The 16,893-nt window shown below is 38.2% G+C and overlaps 1 protein-coding gene across 6 annotated transcripts in view; it reads left to right on the top strand.

The window, feature by feature from the left end:
- The window catches only part of ulk3 (unc-51 like kinase 3), a 17,712-nt gene extending 1,486 nt beyond the window's left edge, over positions 1-16,226 (top strand). For 3 of the 6 annotated variants that reach the window (XM_041981924.1, XM_041981909.1, XM_041981917.1), the window contains exons 4-17: positions 293-413; positions 621-716; positions 997-1,140; positions 3,627-3,709; positions 4,511-4,666; positions 4,803-4,908; positions 5,034-5,074; positions 5,257-5,359; positions 6,866-6,930; positions 7,171-7,249; positions 8,498-8,538; positions 11,692-11,739; positions 11,919-11,982; positions 15,097-16,225. In XM_041981924.1, the coding sequence (XP_041837858.1) occupies positions 293-413; positions 621-716; positions 997-1,140; positions 3,627-3,709; positions 4,511-4,666; positions 4,803-4,908; positions 5,034-5,074; positions 5,257-5,359; positions 6,866-6,930; positions 7,171-7,249; positions 8,498-8,538; positions 11,692-11,739; positions 11,919-11,982; positions 15,097-15,113 (1,164 nt within the window). In that variant the 3' untranslated portion in view covers positions 15,114-16,225. Of the gene's footprint in view, positions 1-292; positions 414-620; positions 717-996; positions 1,141-3,626; positions 3,710-4,510; positions 4,667-4,802; positions 4,909-5,033; positions 5,075-5,256; positions 5,360-6,865; positions 6,931-7,170; positions 7,250-8,497; positions 8,539-11,691; positions 11,741-11,918; positions 11,983-15,096 lie in introns of those variants that run through there. The other 3 variants (XR_006009929.1, XM_041981930.1, XM_041981943.1) reach the window with 3 other exon arrangements.
- Positions 16,227-16,893: the final 667 nt, after the last annotated feature.

Genomic DNA, 16,893 nt, shown 5'->3' on the forward strand with positions numbered 1-16,893 from the left:
TTTCTTTTTTATTAAATAACATAAGCAGTTAAGCTCTGTAATAATTATTCACAGCGTTATAAGTAGTTTTGATCACTTTGTGCCACAATCTCTTTTGTTACAGAAAGACATAACTTAAACATATTTTAGTCAAAAGACTCACAGGAATTAAGTTAATTAAAAAAAATCTAATTAGCCTCATAATAACTGTAGGCACACTGAGTTTTAGTATTAATGACATAAAAAATTCTGGAATAAATATCCTTTTATTATTTGCATAGGTTTTGTATTAAGTCTTCATTGTTCTTCTTAGTGGGATGCTGAGAACATTTATTTGATCCTGGAGTGGTGCTCTGGTGGAGATCTCTCCCGCTTCATTCGCAGTCGCAGGATTTTACCTGAAAGCGTGGCCAGACGTTTCCTGCAGCAGATAGGTGAGTCATTCCTGGGTTTAAGTACATCTGTAAGTTTTGTTAACGTTTAGTCCAGCCAAGCGGTCAAATGAAACCTCTTTATTTTCTCCCATGCATATAAATTGCGAGGGATCATTCGTGTAACTTCTTCTAGTAGAAATATCATCTGAGGTTACTGTGATTGTATTCAGTCTTTCTGTGTAATTGTACACATATCTGCATAAACAGCCTGCGCCCTCCAATTTCTTCATGAGCGAAATATCTCACACCTGGATTTGAAGCCTCAGAATATTCTGCTCAGTGGCTCTGTCCTCAAGTTAGCAGGTGATCTCACACACTCTCATGTAAACAAACACATAGACATATGAACCGAACAACATTGACAGTGTGTCACACACACAAAAAGTACCATTTCTCCACATTTCTTTGTTAACATTAATATAATCTCAAATGATTTTACAATTACATGTCAACACTTAACACACAGCTCTCTTTGTATTCTCACTGCAAACATGATCATTGATTAGTGTTTTCAGATGGTTTGATGGCGCTTTATCCACATCATGACAGTGACCATGTTGTTTACATTTTGATTTGCTCTTAGATTTTGGTTTTGCACAGTACATGTCACCGTGGGATGAGCAGAGTGCACTGAGAGGTTCTCCTCTTTACATGGCTCCTGAGATGGTGTGCAGACGCCAGTATGACTCCAGGGTGGATCTCTGGTCTGTGGGAGTCATTCTATATGGTGAGAGCTTTATGTTAATTTTTAATCCTCTAAATGATGTTTGTTTTATACATCTATATTACATTTTCACATGTAAGTCTGTGGTAATGTGCTCATTTGTGGATTTCTTTGTAATAGTGATTAATAACACCATAATGTAGCTGCTTTTTCAACATTAAAAGGTTAATCAGTTGAGTGGTACTGGGGGCTTGATAGAGCGTGCTCAGTAGGTTAGAACAGAATTGTGCTATTAATCATGTACTGACAAGTGAATGAAGAGGCCTTTTATGGGGTTAACAGTGCAGTGATAAAGTCATAATAGCACAAAAGACTCTGTGGGGTAACAACATTAAATGAGTGGAGTTCTTGTCGTTGTCTGACATAAAAGCTAAATAGAAAGGCATATGATTTCCTGAATTCTGTTCCTAGATGCCCAGCATTATTCTTGACTTGATTATATCCTACTTTTGTATTATGCAAATATTAAATATAAATCTCTGAGTTGATTGATACAGTGGTTTCTAGGCTGAAAAAGCTCAACGATGTGTTGCAGCAACAATTAGCCAACCGGCACTGCTGGTGGGACCAATGCTGGCATCAAAGAATGTTTGCATACATTGCTCTCCAGTGATTGGTTTAAGGAAAGTTAAACCCTATTTTCTTTGGAAATTTGCTTAAATTAGTTAAATAAAAAAACCTGAAGAACATGAACACATCCAAATATCCACCAGATTGGGAGCTAGAACAAATGGCAGCCACCAACGAGCTCCTGCAGAGGGTTGTATTTTCTTTTGTGACTTCTATCTACTTTGAAGACCCAAAATCTTAAAAGCCCACATGATACATCACACCTCTTTATGAATGCTCATAAAAAAATAACAAGCTTTCTAAAGGTCTTTACTACTTTTTCCACTTGTATTCAGTACAGTGGTGAAAAGGATGTTTCTAAGAAATAGAAACAAACCCAAAGACCTGACACAAGACCTGAGAGATGCATCTGGACTCTCAGTTCCATCTACTGTTCACTCAAGCCTAATCAGAAATGGTCTCCATTGAATGGTAGCTGAAAACAAGTTGTTCTTAAGGAAGGGAAACTGGGAGAAAGGGCTGAAGTATGACAAATCTCTCTGAACTGAAAATCGGTGGCCGCAGATCTGATGGAGTGAGGAATCCTCCCCAGATGCTGGATCTCAACATTATTTAAACAGTGTGGGATCATCCAAAGAGGAGTTTTGTAAAGTTCTTCAAGAAGCGTGGAGATCTTTACATGAGGACTACTTAAAGACACATTGTGAAAGTGGTCAAACCAAGTCCTGACTTTCAAGCTTTTTACAATCTCACAAACTCTGTCATTGCCTTAAACAATATTTTCGTTTATGGTTGCATGTTTCAATTTTCCTTGCAGTCCATAAATATGACAAATTGACAAAGGGCCCTTGTACGGTACCTGATATTTTTTGAGAATTTAAGCATGATCATGTCACAAGAATAACTAGAATTAAAGATTAGGGCTAAATCATACTGTCAAATATCAATATATAAATACATACAACACACACACTCACACAAACAAAACAAACAAAAATCCCTTAATTATTACCATTACAGTAGCATTGCAGAACATTTCAACTTTCAAACTCAGTATTTTTGATGTTTTTATTGCACAGTGACATTTATTATGCACATTTCTGGAGCAGTCATCGCCCAGCAGCATCCTGAGACTGAGAAACCGCACCTGGTTTTAACCAAGGCTGATTTAGCAAAGAACACCGAGAGGACATTTTTAGAGGAGGCAAGGAAAAGAAAGAGTGAAAGAGAAAGCTCAACAGCTGTTAACATATGACTGACTTTTACTCACTGTTGAGAGCTCAGATTAGAGATAAAATGCATCATGGATGCAGAATTAGCCGTGGTTATGGGGGGGCTTTAGTGAGAAAATCTGCAGAAGTTTTGAATAGTAAATGTACTGTACTTAAATAGTACTCTTCAAGTCACATGTTGACCACTCAAGGCACTCTTTCACTACATGTCACATTCACCTATTACACACATTTATACCCCGACAGAGGCAACATGGGGTCCAGTGTCTTTCCCAAGGACACTTTGGCATGAAGTCAGGGGAATACTAGAAATGATCCATCAATTTTCCGGTTGGCAGACAGCCGCTCTTCTCCGAAGCTACAGCTACCCATCAATCAAAGGAATCTGGCTATAAAATGTTGTAGATACTAGATTATAGAAGGAATACTAGATTTACAGTGTGATCTTGTGAATTTAATGTAAAAAGCTTATATAAGTCATGTAAAGAGACAATTCAAAGTTTTTGTTGGTGATGTTAAATGGAGGCTGTGCCAGTAAGAACAAAAATGTATTTGGTATTATTGGAACAGGAATATTTAGGTTCACTAATGGACAATGATATTGTTTTTTTTTATTGTAAAACTGTAATTATTGCACGTGATCCCTTTGAATGGTTTCCTCAGCATTCATTGCTTGTGTGCACACAGAGGCATTGTTTGGACGAGCACCATTTGCATCTAAGTCATATGCTGAATTGGAGGACAAGATTCGGAGTAACCAGCCTATTGAGGTTAGTGATGAGTAAAAAAAATATTTTCAGACAGCCAAACCTGTAGAAAAATCTGAATTGCACCAGGACCCCACACTGTGAAAACAATAAGGTATTTGTAGATTTGCAAATTACTCACATCCCACTGTATATAAATAGTGAAAACTAGTTTAGACAATATTTTTTTACTGCACCCTCATGCACAGTTGGGATTGAATGACCAAAGCCTGGTCTCCATTGTTTTAATATCTACTATTTAACCACTAGATGGCAGACTGTTCCACTGAAGGAGGAACAGCATTTTAATTCGAACAAGATTAGTTCTTCTGCGTAATCTAGTCAACATTTAAGCAGTCTACTGGGATTAAACTCTCAGCTGTTTTTATGATACAAAGTCACCTTTAGCCATCTATGTAGTTCAATAGACCTAATGTTAGTGTACATCATGTAAATGCTTCTAATATTTGACATTTTTAATAGTTGTTAAGATAATAGAAAATGAAAAGTTTTAGCCGTTCCCTGACTTTTCCCACTACATAAACAAACCATGTGTTGATCCCCTCTGGTTTACTTTATGTACCTTTAATAATGGAGCACTTTGAAAACAGTTGAATTCCTGTGTCAAACATTAGGCTCCTGCTTAATGGATTGCATTAGCACATGGTCCATTATCCAAGGATTCACATAGAGTTTAAAGGTCATCTTTTGACAGAAAGTAGTGATGTGAGACTGAAGGGTCTGCGGCAACAATTGCTGCCCTTTTTTCCTTGGACCGTCCTGTGGATTGGGTGCAACATAATAAGGTTGTGTTTTGTGAATCAGCTCCCTCCTGGGGCCAGGGTTTCCAAGGACTGCAGGGACCTTCTGCTGCGGCTGCTTGAGCGAAATCCAGATGCCCGGATCACCTTTGCAGAGTTCTTCACCCATCCTTTTTTGGATTTGGAGCACATGCCGAGTGCAGACAGTATAGTGAAAGCAGTAAGGCGGTTAGAATATTTGCATGCCATAAGTGTATAAGTTTGTTTGTGAATGACAGTGCACAAGGCCACATATGTTTATAGTTTAGTGCACATGCTTGCCTCACATGTGATGCGACTCATTCTGGCCTTTTTAGAAGGAGCTGGTACTTCAGGCCGTTCAGAAGGACCAGGAAGGGGAGAGGTCTGCTGCTCTTTCTTTTTATTGCAGTGCCCTTGAGCACTTTGTCCCCGCTATTCACTGTAAGAGCAACAAGCACTCTCATATCCTGTCTATGGCTTAAGCCCTTCAGCAGAGCACTGTCTTTGTTACAGTGAAAGGAAAACTCTCTAAAGATCAAACCAAAATATCTCTCCTCCCTCTCCAGATGAGGCCGACCAAAAACGTAAAGATGCCCTCAGGCAGAAGGTAGGCCTGAAACACCTGCTTTATATTCACATTTAGATTACCTTTTTTTCCCAGTTGGTCTTTTTTGTGCTTCAGTGGCTCTTTACTTGAATTGAATTCTTCTTTATGGCTAACATACAGTGTGTCTTTAGAGCCCGTGTGCTTGCTGCTAAAGTACATGAATGTAAAAAGACTACTTGCAGGTCAAACAGTACGTATCCAGAGCTGAGGAGCTGAAAGCCCTGCTAACTTCAGACAACAGGCGGAGATTTGAGGAGGCCCGAACATCCAGAGATGTTCTCCGAGGTAAACATTACAAGTCAGGCTAAAAGAAGAGTCAGGGCTATTGCATGTAGACATATAGCTATTATATATATATATATATATATATATATATATATATATATATATATATATATATATATATATATTATATAGATAATTGCAGGTAGATTATTGCAATTTTTTAGGCATTTGGTGTTTCCAAGACATGTGGTCATCCAGTGTAAACAATCAGCCACTACATTGAAACCAGTGCAGTGTTTAAGCCTGGCATTCTTTGCTTTTAAATAACCCAAAATTTTCCACAAGCATCAGCCTCCCCCAGCAGGACAGTACACACAAACAGCTTAAGGAACACGCATTTACCCGACTTCCAAACTCCAAATCTCCATAAAAAAGGTGTCTGGCCATCACCTGAAGGTATTAACAGTTCCATCACCCCCAATCTAAAGGCAGACTCTACAGGACACTCCAGAGGTGTCCAAATTCCAAGTGGTCAGAGCTGTTTGTCGTATGAGGGAGAATTTTCAGGTCTTTTACAACTGTTTTAAACATAGTTGACTAAAACAGTCCCCAAGTATGTAAAGTCAGATTTAAAAATCAGAAGAAATAAGCAGCGTTCTGAGTGACAGAGCTCAGATCAGCTGAGATGAGCCACGCTGTGTGGTAAACAGAGAATCTAAATCCCATCTGTAACTGTAAGATGGGAAATCATGAATGCACATGGCAGATATTACATTTTAGGTCACTTCCCAGCTGAAGTAAAAAAAAGTTGTTAGATTGTGCAGCTTACATTCTTGTGGTGGGTATGTCCTGCAGAGGATTCATTCTGACTTCTGTAGTTTAATTTTAGTATATGCACATCCAGTCCTGTAACAACCGCAGTATGAGATTATGTTTCCCCTTCAAGCCAAAGAGAATGAATCTGAATACATCTGATCCTTTAAGTTGTTGCCAGATCTGTGGTAGTCCCACATTTCAGCTTTATTCTTTGTCCAAATTTATTAATTTCTTTTTTTATTTCAATATTCTTTTCCAATTTTGAGTAGACAGCCTTTATTCAGCAAATTCTGACATCCAGTAAATATAGTAGACATGCTGATGGAGGCTAAAGAGTGCAGTTGTTTGTTGTCGGATATACCTCTAAGTAATTTAGTTAACTAGCTCAAGACTGATGCATTGTGTTAGCATCTTTGTAACATCACAGTGTTATAGGTTATAGGTATAGTCAGAATTTCTCTGCTTTAAATCTGAGAGCTCTGATTTTAGGCAGTCCCTACAAATCCTGAATAGAAAAATCTATGAAAAGTTGTTTAACTTAATAACTCCGAAATTCATTACAATACAGGTCTTGTGTCCTTTAAAATGTTAGGTAGCTCTTGTCTAATGCATGTCCATGAACCATGAATTATCCACACATGTAGGTGAATCATGAAACTGCGATGTCCATAATAAGCATCATCATTGCAGGAGAAGCATGATTCCCAGAGTGATCTGCTTCTGAATGTCATCTGTTTTCCCTTTCTCCAGAAATGTCTCAAGACCAACCTCGACTGCTTGCTGCCCTGGAGCTGGCCTCCATCGCCATTGCTAAGGTTAGATTTGTGTACTTCTTCAGAAATGCACATATAAGCTGGACGAAGCCGAATAGATTAAATAGAAAACCATGTGACTGAGTCACAGGGTTCTCCAGATCTCTTTAAAAGAAACAAAAGCAAACATGTCTGTTGTTTACAGACCAGAAATTTTATGAATGAGGAAGAATTCCCTTTACACACTGGTTGCTTCAATATTGAATTAGCTGAATGATGAAGTATATGAAACTCCTCTCATAGGAGGAAGGCGGCTCAGATGACCATGAGGCCCTGGATTTGTACCAACAATGCTTAGGGGAGTTACTGTTGGCGCTGGCAGGTAAAGAAAAAAAAAAGAAGCTTTTCTTTCTTTAATACCACAATTTTATGCTGTTTTTGAGTGTTTCAATGATGGGGGTCACTCCAACATTAACCAGAGAAGTGCACAGTGTCAGTAGTAGTGTGTAGATGAAATTTAAACATTTTTGTATTCCCATAACGTTATTTAGAGAAGCATAAGCAAGGTAATTTGGATATTCAGTTAGAATCAAAAGTGGATCCATATCAAAAGAGCTGCTAACAAAGAAAATTACCCTAAGGGTAAGGCTGCAAAGAAAATTGAAAAACAACAAAGATATGGGGATTATTTTAATGAGACTTAACTAGAAACAGAGCGAGACTATGATCTAGCTGTGTATGTAAACAAAGAGACTGGGAATCAGTAGACTTGGAGAAAGGGGACTAATAAAGGGCAGACAGAGGGGTGACTCTCTCTGTGGCCTGGCGTCCAATAAGCCGGGTTCATGAGCTCATCTGAAAGATCAGCCTAATGGCAGAGGTGGGATAGAGTGATCCAGATGTGGGTTTGAGCTGGGATGAGAACCGGTGCCAGCACCCTGTGTGTGGTATGAGAGCTCTGCCATCTGCTTCTAATTCTAGCAACACACTTTGTTTATGTGTTATTGAACACTAAAGTCAAATAAGAACTATTAGTTTTCTAATAGACGTGACCTTCACTCATTGTGACATTTTGCTGTTTAAATTCATCCAAATAGTAGTTTGTTTTTTTTTCTTTCACTTTATCGATTAAAAATGAACTAAATAAATTCTTGCAAAAACAAGTGAAACATTAAATCAAAGTTTCATAATAGTTGTGTGAAGGAAAATTTCACTTTGACTTGGATTAGTATTGAACGATGTGTTGGTTTAGCAAAAGTCAACCAGCCTCTCTTGCTGTGTGGTGCAGTAGATACAGGCACAGAGATCGTTGGTAGAAAACATTGGTTCTTTGTTTAGCTAAGAACTCTTTGTTGCACAGCTTCCCAATGTGCCTCACCACCACAGGGCCCTCCTCCTTTTACTCCACTTTCTGTCACTCTGCCCTAAAGGATGACTGACTGCACAAACACTGGCCTACATTAGAGCAATTTCCACCCGAGCCCCCCAGTCTACACGCTAGCGAAATCTAATCTAGTAGTCGGCCTCCTCTTGAACAAACAAAGTGATTAGGTAGTGGCCTCCACTGCTTCTCTCTTTTCATTATTTTTTTATTTTTTATTTTTCCCTGCTTTCTTTCTTGTCGATCCAGCTGAGCCTCAGGGCCGCAGGAAGGAGCTGCTCCACAGTGAGGTGAGTTATTAACATTAGGAACCTTCATTGAGCCACCAGCTGAGCATCACATGACCCCTGACTCTTGTTTTCCCCTGCAGTCACATAATTCATCATTCATACATTACTGTCCACTTTATAATTGGATTTTTCTTTTCTTGACAATAGGTCACATGACCACATGTTTGTGAAAAGAATATCCACCGACAAACAGAGAGCTAGCCAACTCTGCAGTTTCCTTTAATTATATGAGTTTAATAACATAACTAATTGCTGTAGAGGAGGAAGTTAGCTTGTACACAGTGGCATTAGAGTAGCATATTTCCTCTCGAGGATTAGTAAAATCCACAAAAAAGTCCAAAACGGAATAAGTATTTGGACTTAATATTTATTAATATTAACCAGCAACATGTTAGTTACACTTGTCTTAAAAATGTGGAAACAGGCAACATACGACTGTCTTATAAACTTAAAATCTCTCCTGCAGAACTTACAGATTTATCCTTGAGGAGAAAGAGTTTTTATTCATTTAAAAGTTAATCAAACAGCTAAGCATTGCTCTTTAATTAAACTGACACATATTACCTTCAACCAATCAGATGAACAAAGCACAACTACTGAAAATAAACAATGAAAAGAAGATGCAAGTCATCACATCTAAATCCCACCTCTAGCTCAACTTAAAATAGATTACATGTTTGTTTCACACCAGTCAAATTCTCCACAATGACAAAGCAAGAAAAAAAAGCAAAGTGAATTGACTAACAACAAAGTGTGAAATTGACTTAAGTCTATCTGTACCAAATACAGTTAATTGAACGTGCTAAAGAATGAGTCGCTAACCTTTTATGAGGTTTATTTGAGTCAAAATCTGTAGTTTGCATTAATGAAAACCAGACTACGAAGTTGGCAAATTGTCCGTAGACCTGCATTTTGGGATTATTTTAAGGTAGAACTGTGGCTAAAGAATAAATGTTTGTGTAACATTTAACAACAACACAGCACCTTCCATCCTTATCAAAGAGAATAGCAAAACCCTCTACAGCAGGGGTATTCAACAAAATTTAAAGAGTTCCAGTTAGAGAAAAGCCGAGGTCCATAAGATCATAATGACTTAAACAAATAAGTACTGTCTCGTCCTCTAACTATCAGCCTCATGGACAAGAAGGCTTTTGAGTGGCTGCATGATGAGCCCTCCAATATACACTCTTTTTCTTACGCCTTATTATATATATTTGTCATATTTCCTATTTATTCGCAGGCATTGTCAGTGTTGTTTTGTCAACTGAAGTGTGCTCATTGTGGCATGTTCGGAGGGGGCTGTAACCAAGGAAACAAGGCTGTTGACAGTACCTCGTGAAAAAAAAGGATATTGGGATTTACATTTACTATTCTGCATCTATATGTTATTGTTTTATTGGGGACAGTTGTAAGGGAGAGAATCAGGAAGGCTAAGAGGAAGAGATTGAACATCAGAAGGACTTTTGCTGGAAAGAGCCCAGAGTAGAGGTAGGATGCAAGGTGGATGCTCAGTTAGCCATCGTTAGGGGCGCTTCAATGAGAAAATCTGTTTAGTAATGCTTCTTTAAGGGTATAAAAACCAAGTGTATGTATATATATATATATATATATATATGTAGATAGATAGATAGATAGATAGATAGATAGATAGATAGATAGATGGATAGATCATTTTTAAACAAGATTTTTAAACAAGAGCTTGTTTTGAATTTTCATTGTGGAGAAATTAGAGTAGATTGATAAGGGGGGGGGATATAAATGCATCAACTAAACATAAATGTCAAACATAAAATACAGAAAACCCAATGTGGTGTATAAACTTTCTCTTGGCTGCATAGATACCTGAAAGGTAACAGAAAGGTAACAGACGTATGTCTCCAGTTTTAATGACCTCTAGTCTTTTTACCCTAATAGGAGCTTTATTTTAAACTACAAAATCAACCTTCTTGAATGGGTTTTAATCTGGTAACAATACTAATTGTTACTGAAAAGAAATGTGAATTTAAATACGAGCATCCGTATTTTACAGTAAGTTGGTACCTTAAAAGTACTTGTGCATGTCTGCCATTAACTCCCCAGGATATTTTCTTTTTGTGCATTGTTTATCCAGCAACTGAACCAACAACACACAACAGCTTTTCACCAACAAACCCCAAAAAAGGGGTGGTGCACTGAGTGGGCCTCATAGACCTCCCTATTTGAAGTTTTTATGGGTGCTTGTCTTAAGTAAATTCAGATGTGGTTGTAATAATCTAACTCAGCATTGGGAGGCGAGGTTGGGGGATTAAATTGAAAGCACGTGTGTTTGTGAGAACCCAAATCAGCCAACACATGTTGCCACGGCTGGCCTCAATGTGTGCTCACTTCTGCTGCAGAGCACACTTTCGCCTTTTAGTATCGTAGTTCATTATGCCAGCTTCTCATATGTGAGCCATAGCTTTGATGTGGCTGGTGTATGTTGATGTTGACAGAACCAAAGGATCCAGGTGTCTTTATCCTCTGTCTGAGCTGGCTATAAGTACTATGAAAACTGCAAGTTATCAATATGTCTCATGTTCTTTGCTCACCCACGTAGATTTCTTCTAGATTTATTGTTTTTGGTGATTAAAGGGATTGTGTATGAAGTTTTGTGGCTACATCAAATTGGGGTCAGAGCTAGATACTAAGAACCTGTGGTCAATGTGATTATTTACCACCGATTGGAGTTTTAAAAGGATATTATGGAAGTCATCAATGTCAATGTCCTGTCTGTATGAACTTCAGATGTTGCAATAACCAAGAGGGCTTGCTTTGCCTTGAAATGGGCTGTTGCTGCAGCCAGGTAAGAGGTGTAGCCAAGAACTTTTATGATCACCAGGGGACTGATTACCGCAGCAAAGAGCACCCTCAAGCTGCTGATGACAAGAGTTACTACTTGCACATGTGCACCATATGAGCTGTTTTTAGACACTAGAGCAATGACAAGTTTAGCTAAGTTGATCAGTGTGATCATAAATTTGGATTTTTTTGGTCCCCACACATCTTAGGGTCATGCTGAGAAAATATACAGTATATGACAGTACATCAGCTGCCTGCAAGAATATTTTAATGTGTTTCACAAATCTGTATTTTAAAAGTACAAGTGTTAATTGAACTTTTATGTCTCTCAAACAGATAAAAAGCCTCATGACGAGAGCTGAATACCTCAAAAAGCACATTAAGGTAAGGCATACTGTATATTCTCCTGTTTAAGGAGATGCATAACCTGAAACTAACATGTTTGATATACCAGAAAATCACATGCTTATTATTGTTAATTCCTGTTTGATTGTAGGAAAAAACAGCACATAAAATACTGATGCTGATCTCAAGATCCTTCTTGGAATGTGTTTTTATTTCAGATGCAGGAGACTCAGATGGATGTGTCTCTGGATCGAGAATCTCTCGCAGATTCTGTCAGAAGCTGTGAGTTTCTCTGCTGGGTTCAGTAAACCCGTTCTTTGTCTACAAGACTGTGGTTTTTATAACCAAGTTCTAATTACCAATAACATAGAGGGTTGGTAGAGGAATACAGGTGAGGGAGTTCAGCAAGGAATGAATGCCCAAAGTTGCAATGAAATGTCCTTTCACAGTTTTTTTTTTTTTTCCTCACTAGTAAAATATGAGCCATCCTCTTGCTGTGCTGGCCACCCTGCAGGGCTGCCAGCCTCTTTGATTTTGTTTCAGTGCAGCTTTGGGCAGCTCTGCTGCCTACCTAGTGAAGGTGGGACACAAGAAAAATGAAAGAAAATAAATGCTTCTTGAGATACAAACACCAGAAGCAACAACTCACACATGCATTTTACACATTCAGCACATATAAAACCAGCCTAAGCATCCACGAATCATCAGTGTGTAACGTTCAGATTTAATATACTTGAATTTCTCCAGTGGTAACATATACACAAACCCTAATTCATAGAATTTTCTGGGCTCAGCTTTAAGATGGATATTGGATACCTAAAGCCCAGACAATATCCTGTTCTCAGCAAGAAATTCCTGGGGAATTGTGAATTTAAAGGGGGGTAAATAGAATGACGGGGGAAGGGAAGAAACAACTGTAGGGGCTGCTCAACTTTCGTGAAGAATGTGGCTTCTCATCCTTCTGCTGTTGTTTTAATAAAACCACACTACAGTCAGCCATCCCAGCTGGCACTAATCCAACAGCAGCTGTAGTAGAGAGGGTCGCAGCAACGCCCAAGTCTGTCTTGTGACCTTAGTCTACCGACATAAGCAGCAAAGTGATGAGAACCATCACACTGTAAGCCCCAGAAAATTTACATTTCGAACTAAGCTGCAGGCTCTGTTTTTCTTTTTTTCCATTTAGAAGCCCTAAAGCACTGAACCCTAACACACTTGTAAACTAACATTTCATTCACGGTCAGTGTAAGCACCTGATTTCCGTGACTCACAGTTCAATTAAAAAAAAAAAAAACAAAGAAAATGACTCTAAATGCATTAGGAAGAAACTGCTTAAATGTTCAATTTCTGCAGCATCACATGGAAAATGAAGGCTTACTCCCCTTTCAGGCTCATAATTTATTGCGATGAGAGCATTTAGTACATGTTATTATTTTAATGCAAGGGTTTGTGAGACAGTTTCCATATGGTTGCCTTACTCTTATTATGTCATTTGCAAGCAATTCACAATGAAATTCTGGTAAAAAAAAAAAAACAGACTAATTGAGATTATGTAAAACTATATTTTTGTAATAACTAAAAATGATGCACATCCACACAAGTTTATAGTCTCCAAACCATTCTGCCAGCAGTGAATCCTCTAGTGTAAGTTTATCATGGCAGAAACTGTGATCAGGGGAAGCAGGATGAATATTGTGACAGATTGTGTGAAACCTTAGAAAAGCAAGAAAAAGTTCATTAAGAGATTATAGATGTTATCATAGCAGGGCTCAATATAATGAAGTTGATGAAAGACAAGCAGAGGTACTGCACCTTTGTTTTCTAAAGGGGTCAGGGAAACATTAGAGAAAGTATTCAGAGTTAAAGTTTTTACAGTTTTTCTGTAGTTCAGCAATAACAAATTCCAAATCTTTTAAAAGTTTTAGTTTCAGTTATAGTCAAACTGATCACATAAACCAGAATTATTATGAGAAATTATAAAGTAATAAAGTCACCTACAATGCATGCGATGGAGTCTAAATGTATGGGTACAGCCGTGACCTTTTTGTCCTGGTTATTGTTTCTTTATTTAAAAAAGTCAGCTGCACACACTAGTGTAGTTCCAACTGCCCCGTCCTCATTAAATGTTAGCATTCATGCCAGGATGTTTTATGTTTTTTTTCACCAGTCCCAATCAGACCTAGAGCCAGTAGCTACCCATGACTACTTCAGGGTCACTTGATGTGGGACAAATGCAGATTGTTTTTCACACTGCAGTCAAAATTAAATGAAAAATACTTTGTTTATCCCAAAGGGAAATTAAATTAATCCCAAATTTATCCCAGAGGGAAATTAAATTAAATCAAAACCCAGATGTTAGTGGGTGTTACTAGTCTTTTTTTATAACCAGTGATGTTGTTTTACACCAGAAGCAGTGTATTTCAATGGGTTTTGTTTAAACATGGGTACATCTTTAAATCAAGATTATTAAATCCTTTCTTATTGCCAGAAGGAGTGTGTGTGTGAGGGTTACAACTTGATGGTTCAGTATCCACTACCTCCCAGGAGTCAAGCCTGTAGCTATGACAACACAAAGGCAAGACATGGCGTTACGCTGCATCTTGCAGGCTGTGATGAATCGCAGTTTTGGTTGATGTCTGTGTTCAAATCTTCATGTAAGATGTGTTATGATAAGTAAACATGTGTTTTTATAGAGAAAGAAATGCACTCTTGTAGCTCCAGCTAAGGCATCCTTAATAAAAATAAAATTTAGCATGTGCATCTTACATAAATACCAATCAGAGCTGTAGCTGATGAATGCCAGTGACCGCTGTAGAATTATTTGATGCAGGATGAGATGCCGCTGGATTCAGAAGCCAGATTTTTCCTGGTGTAAGTGGGCCTTTACAAATGTTTAAATGCCCTAGAGGGTCACAGAAGGACAGAATTAAGTTTCAGAACCATGTATTATCATCAGACGTACATATTCAGAGGGTTCCCACTGAAAATGTACAGGTACTTGATTTCCTGTATATTTTTAATATATTTTTCTTTTAAAAACAATACTTTATGTAATATTTTGTCCAAGTCAAACACGTCTGGTTGTGTGTTAACCTAAAATTGTACCATTCATTCAGAACCAGGTCAAAGTAGGAAAAAGAGGAAATCAATCATTGAATTGGACACAAATTGAGGGTATTTGACATTTTCTAGAATGTTGAGCTAAACTCGTTTTCACTTAATCGTCTGTTTGAAATGACTAAATCTGGAAAATATTATTTGCCCGATCCATCTGTCTTTGTGGATGACATGTGATTACTGATCCCACAGAGATAAATTACTAAAATATTGAAAGAAATGTTTTATTTGAAATGTGTTGTAACGGTGGGAAAGTAACATCAGTCATTTGTGTCTCCTCAGCCTGCTGTTTGCAGTGAGTGGGGCGGCCACCATGAGAAGCCTGGAGTGTCCCACAGCCTCTGTCAGTGTTCAGGTTGGACACAGAGCTCTCACCTCACGGGCCCTATGTGGGGCCCAAAATCACACCACATCCTAACCAACTGAGTACACAGTCTGGGTGGGATGTTGCACTTGCCAGCCAAATGTGGTCTGTGTTTTGGCTGTTGGTGGAAAGTTTTTCTATTAGATGAATTGGCAGGTAAAGAGCTTTAGTTTATTATTTTTCAGGGAAGGAAAAAAAGAGTTTGCTGGTAAAATGCTGAAAGTAGCTCTTGAATTTTAGATTTGGACACTGGTGAATGTGAAAGTTCCCGGCTCTGTAAACGGCATTGTTTGGAGGGCTTAGCCTTGATCTCCTCCTCCCGACATACCATTGATATGTAAATGCTGGACAGCTTGTATGACAATACCACACTGTCATGGTAAATGAGTTAAACTGAGACTGCTGCATTTTAGTGGAGCACAGGGCAACAACAGTATGTCCAGAATGCTTCCAAACTGCGAAAACTGTAAATAAAATCAAATGTGAACAAAACTCATAGCAGTTTATAACTGTGTTAATATTGTCTATTGAGGCCTGTGCTGAAATTATATTTAAGTGTAAGACCCCTCTAATCCCCCAATCTCCTCCACTGCCTTTACTGTGGGTCCACCACAGGCTCACCATGCCCTCTCTGCTGATGGAGTCCTCACCACCATTAGAGGAGCGTGACTTCTGCCTTATTTACACTGGTCTTAGGTTTGGCATTGGCTCTATCTGAGGGGCGCTCTGAGTCATCATGCTCATCCAAAACCTTTATAACAAGGCTGCTGTGAACATGTAGAAAACGGTAAGTTAGTGGCATGCTGCTGTAGGGTTGTAGTTACTTCATTTCAGATAAAATGCTGGGATTTTCCAAAAGGGAGCTTTATTTTGAGGACAGAGCTTGAAGGCAACTTGCACCTGAAACATGGATCAAATGAGAAAATTCTATCTGCTGGAAAGAATTACACTTGCTGTATTGTTTGTTTTTTTTTATTTTAAGTTGACAAATGTTTTATAATGTATAATGTAAGGGACAAAACAGATGTCAAATTTAATAGAAAATAAACTTTCAACCTCTAAAGAAATATCTGCATTCTGTATCTTTTTTAGGGCTCTTTTTCCCCCAACAACATGAAGTGAATACACATACAGTAAAATGGGTTTCCATTCATTAGATAAGCAAATCTGAAGCCATATTTTGGGAAAAATAAATCAAACACATTTTCATTTAACTGGATTTGAAGCAAATAAATTGGGATGGTGTTGGGGGTGAAGTTGGTGTAATTCAGTTGAAGAGAAGTCATTACTGGGGAAAAACGAAAGCTGCGGTGGACATCCAGAGGAAAAAAGAAAGATGTGCTTCAGGGATCACTACAGCAGCTGCTGAGTCATATTATTTTCATTTTTGCTACATATCACAATGTTGCATCTATCCCACCAATGCACAACATATCTTCCTGGTGTTTATTTTTGTTTCCAGTGGCCTTTCTTTAGTCAAGTCCTTGTAACATGACTCAGAACTGATGATGGAAACTTGCTTATATTTTGGAACAAATGGGGAAAGAATATTTGCCTTGCTGGGACTTCACTGATTCCTTTGTCATCACCCTCATCATTTAGGAGGACACTAAAGAAACAGCTGACAGTAGAAAGAACAGAAGAGGTCAGAGAGGAAGATTGAGTGCTTTTGATAATGTGTAATTCATAGATAAAGGGGGAACTGAAACAGAAAA

This window comes from Melanotaenia boesemani, chromosome 1 (genome assembly GCF_017639745.1).
Source record: "Melanotaenia boesemani isolate fMelBoe1 chromosome 1, fMelBoe1.pri, whole genome shotgun sequence".
NCBI classification, from domain to species: domain Eukaryota; kingdom Metazoa; phylum Chordata; class Actinopteri; order Atheriniformes; family Melanotaeniidae; genus Melanotaenia; species Melanotaenia boesemani.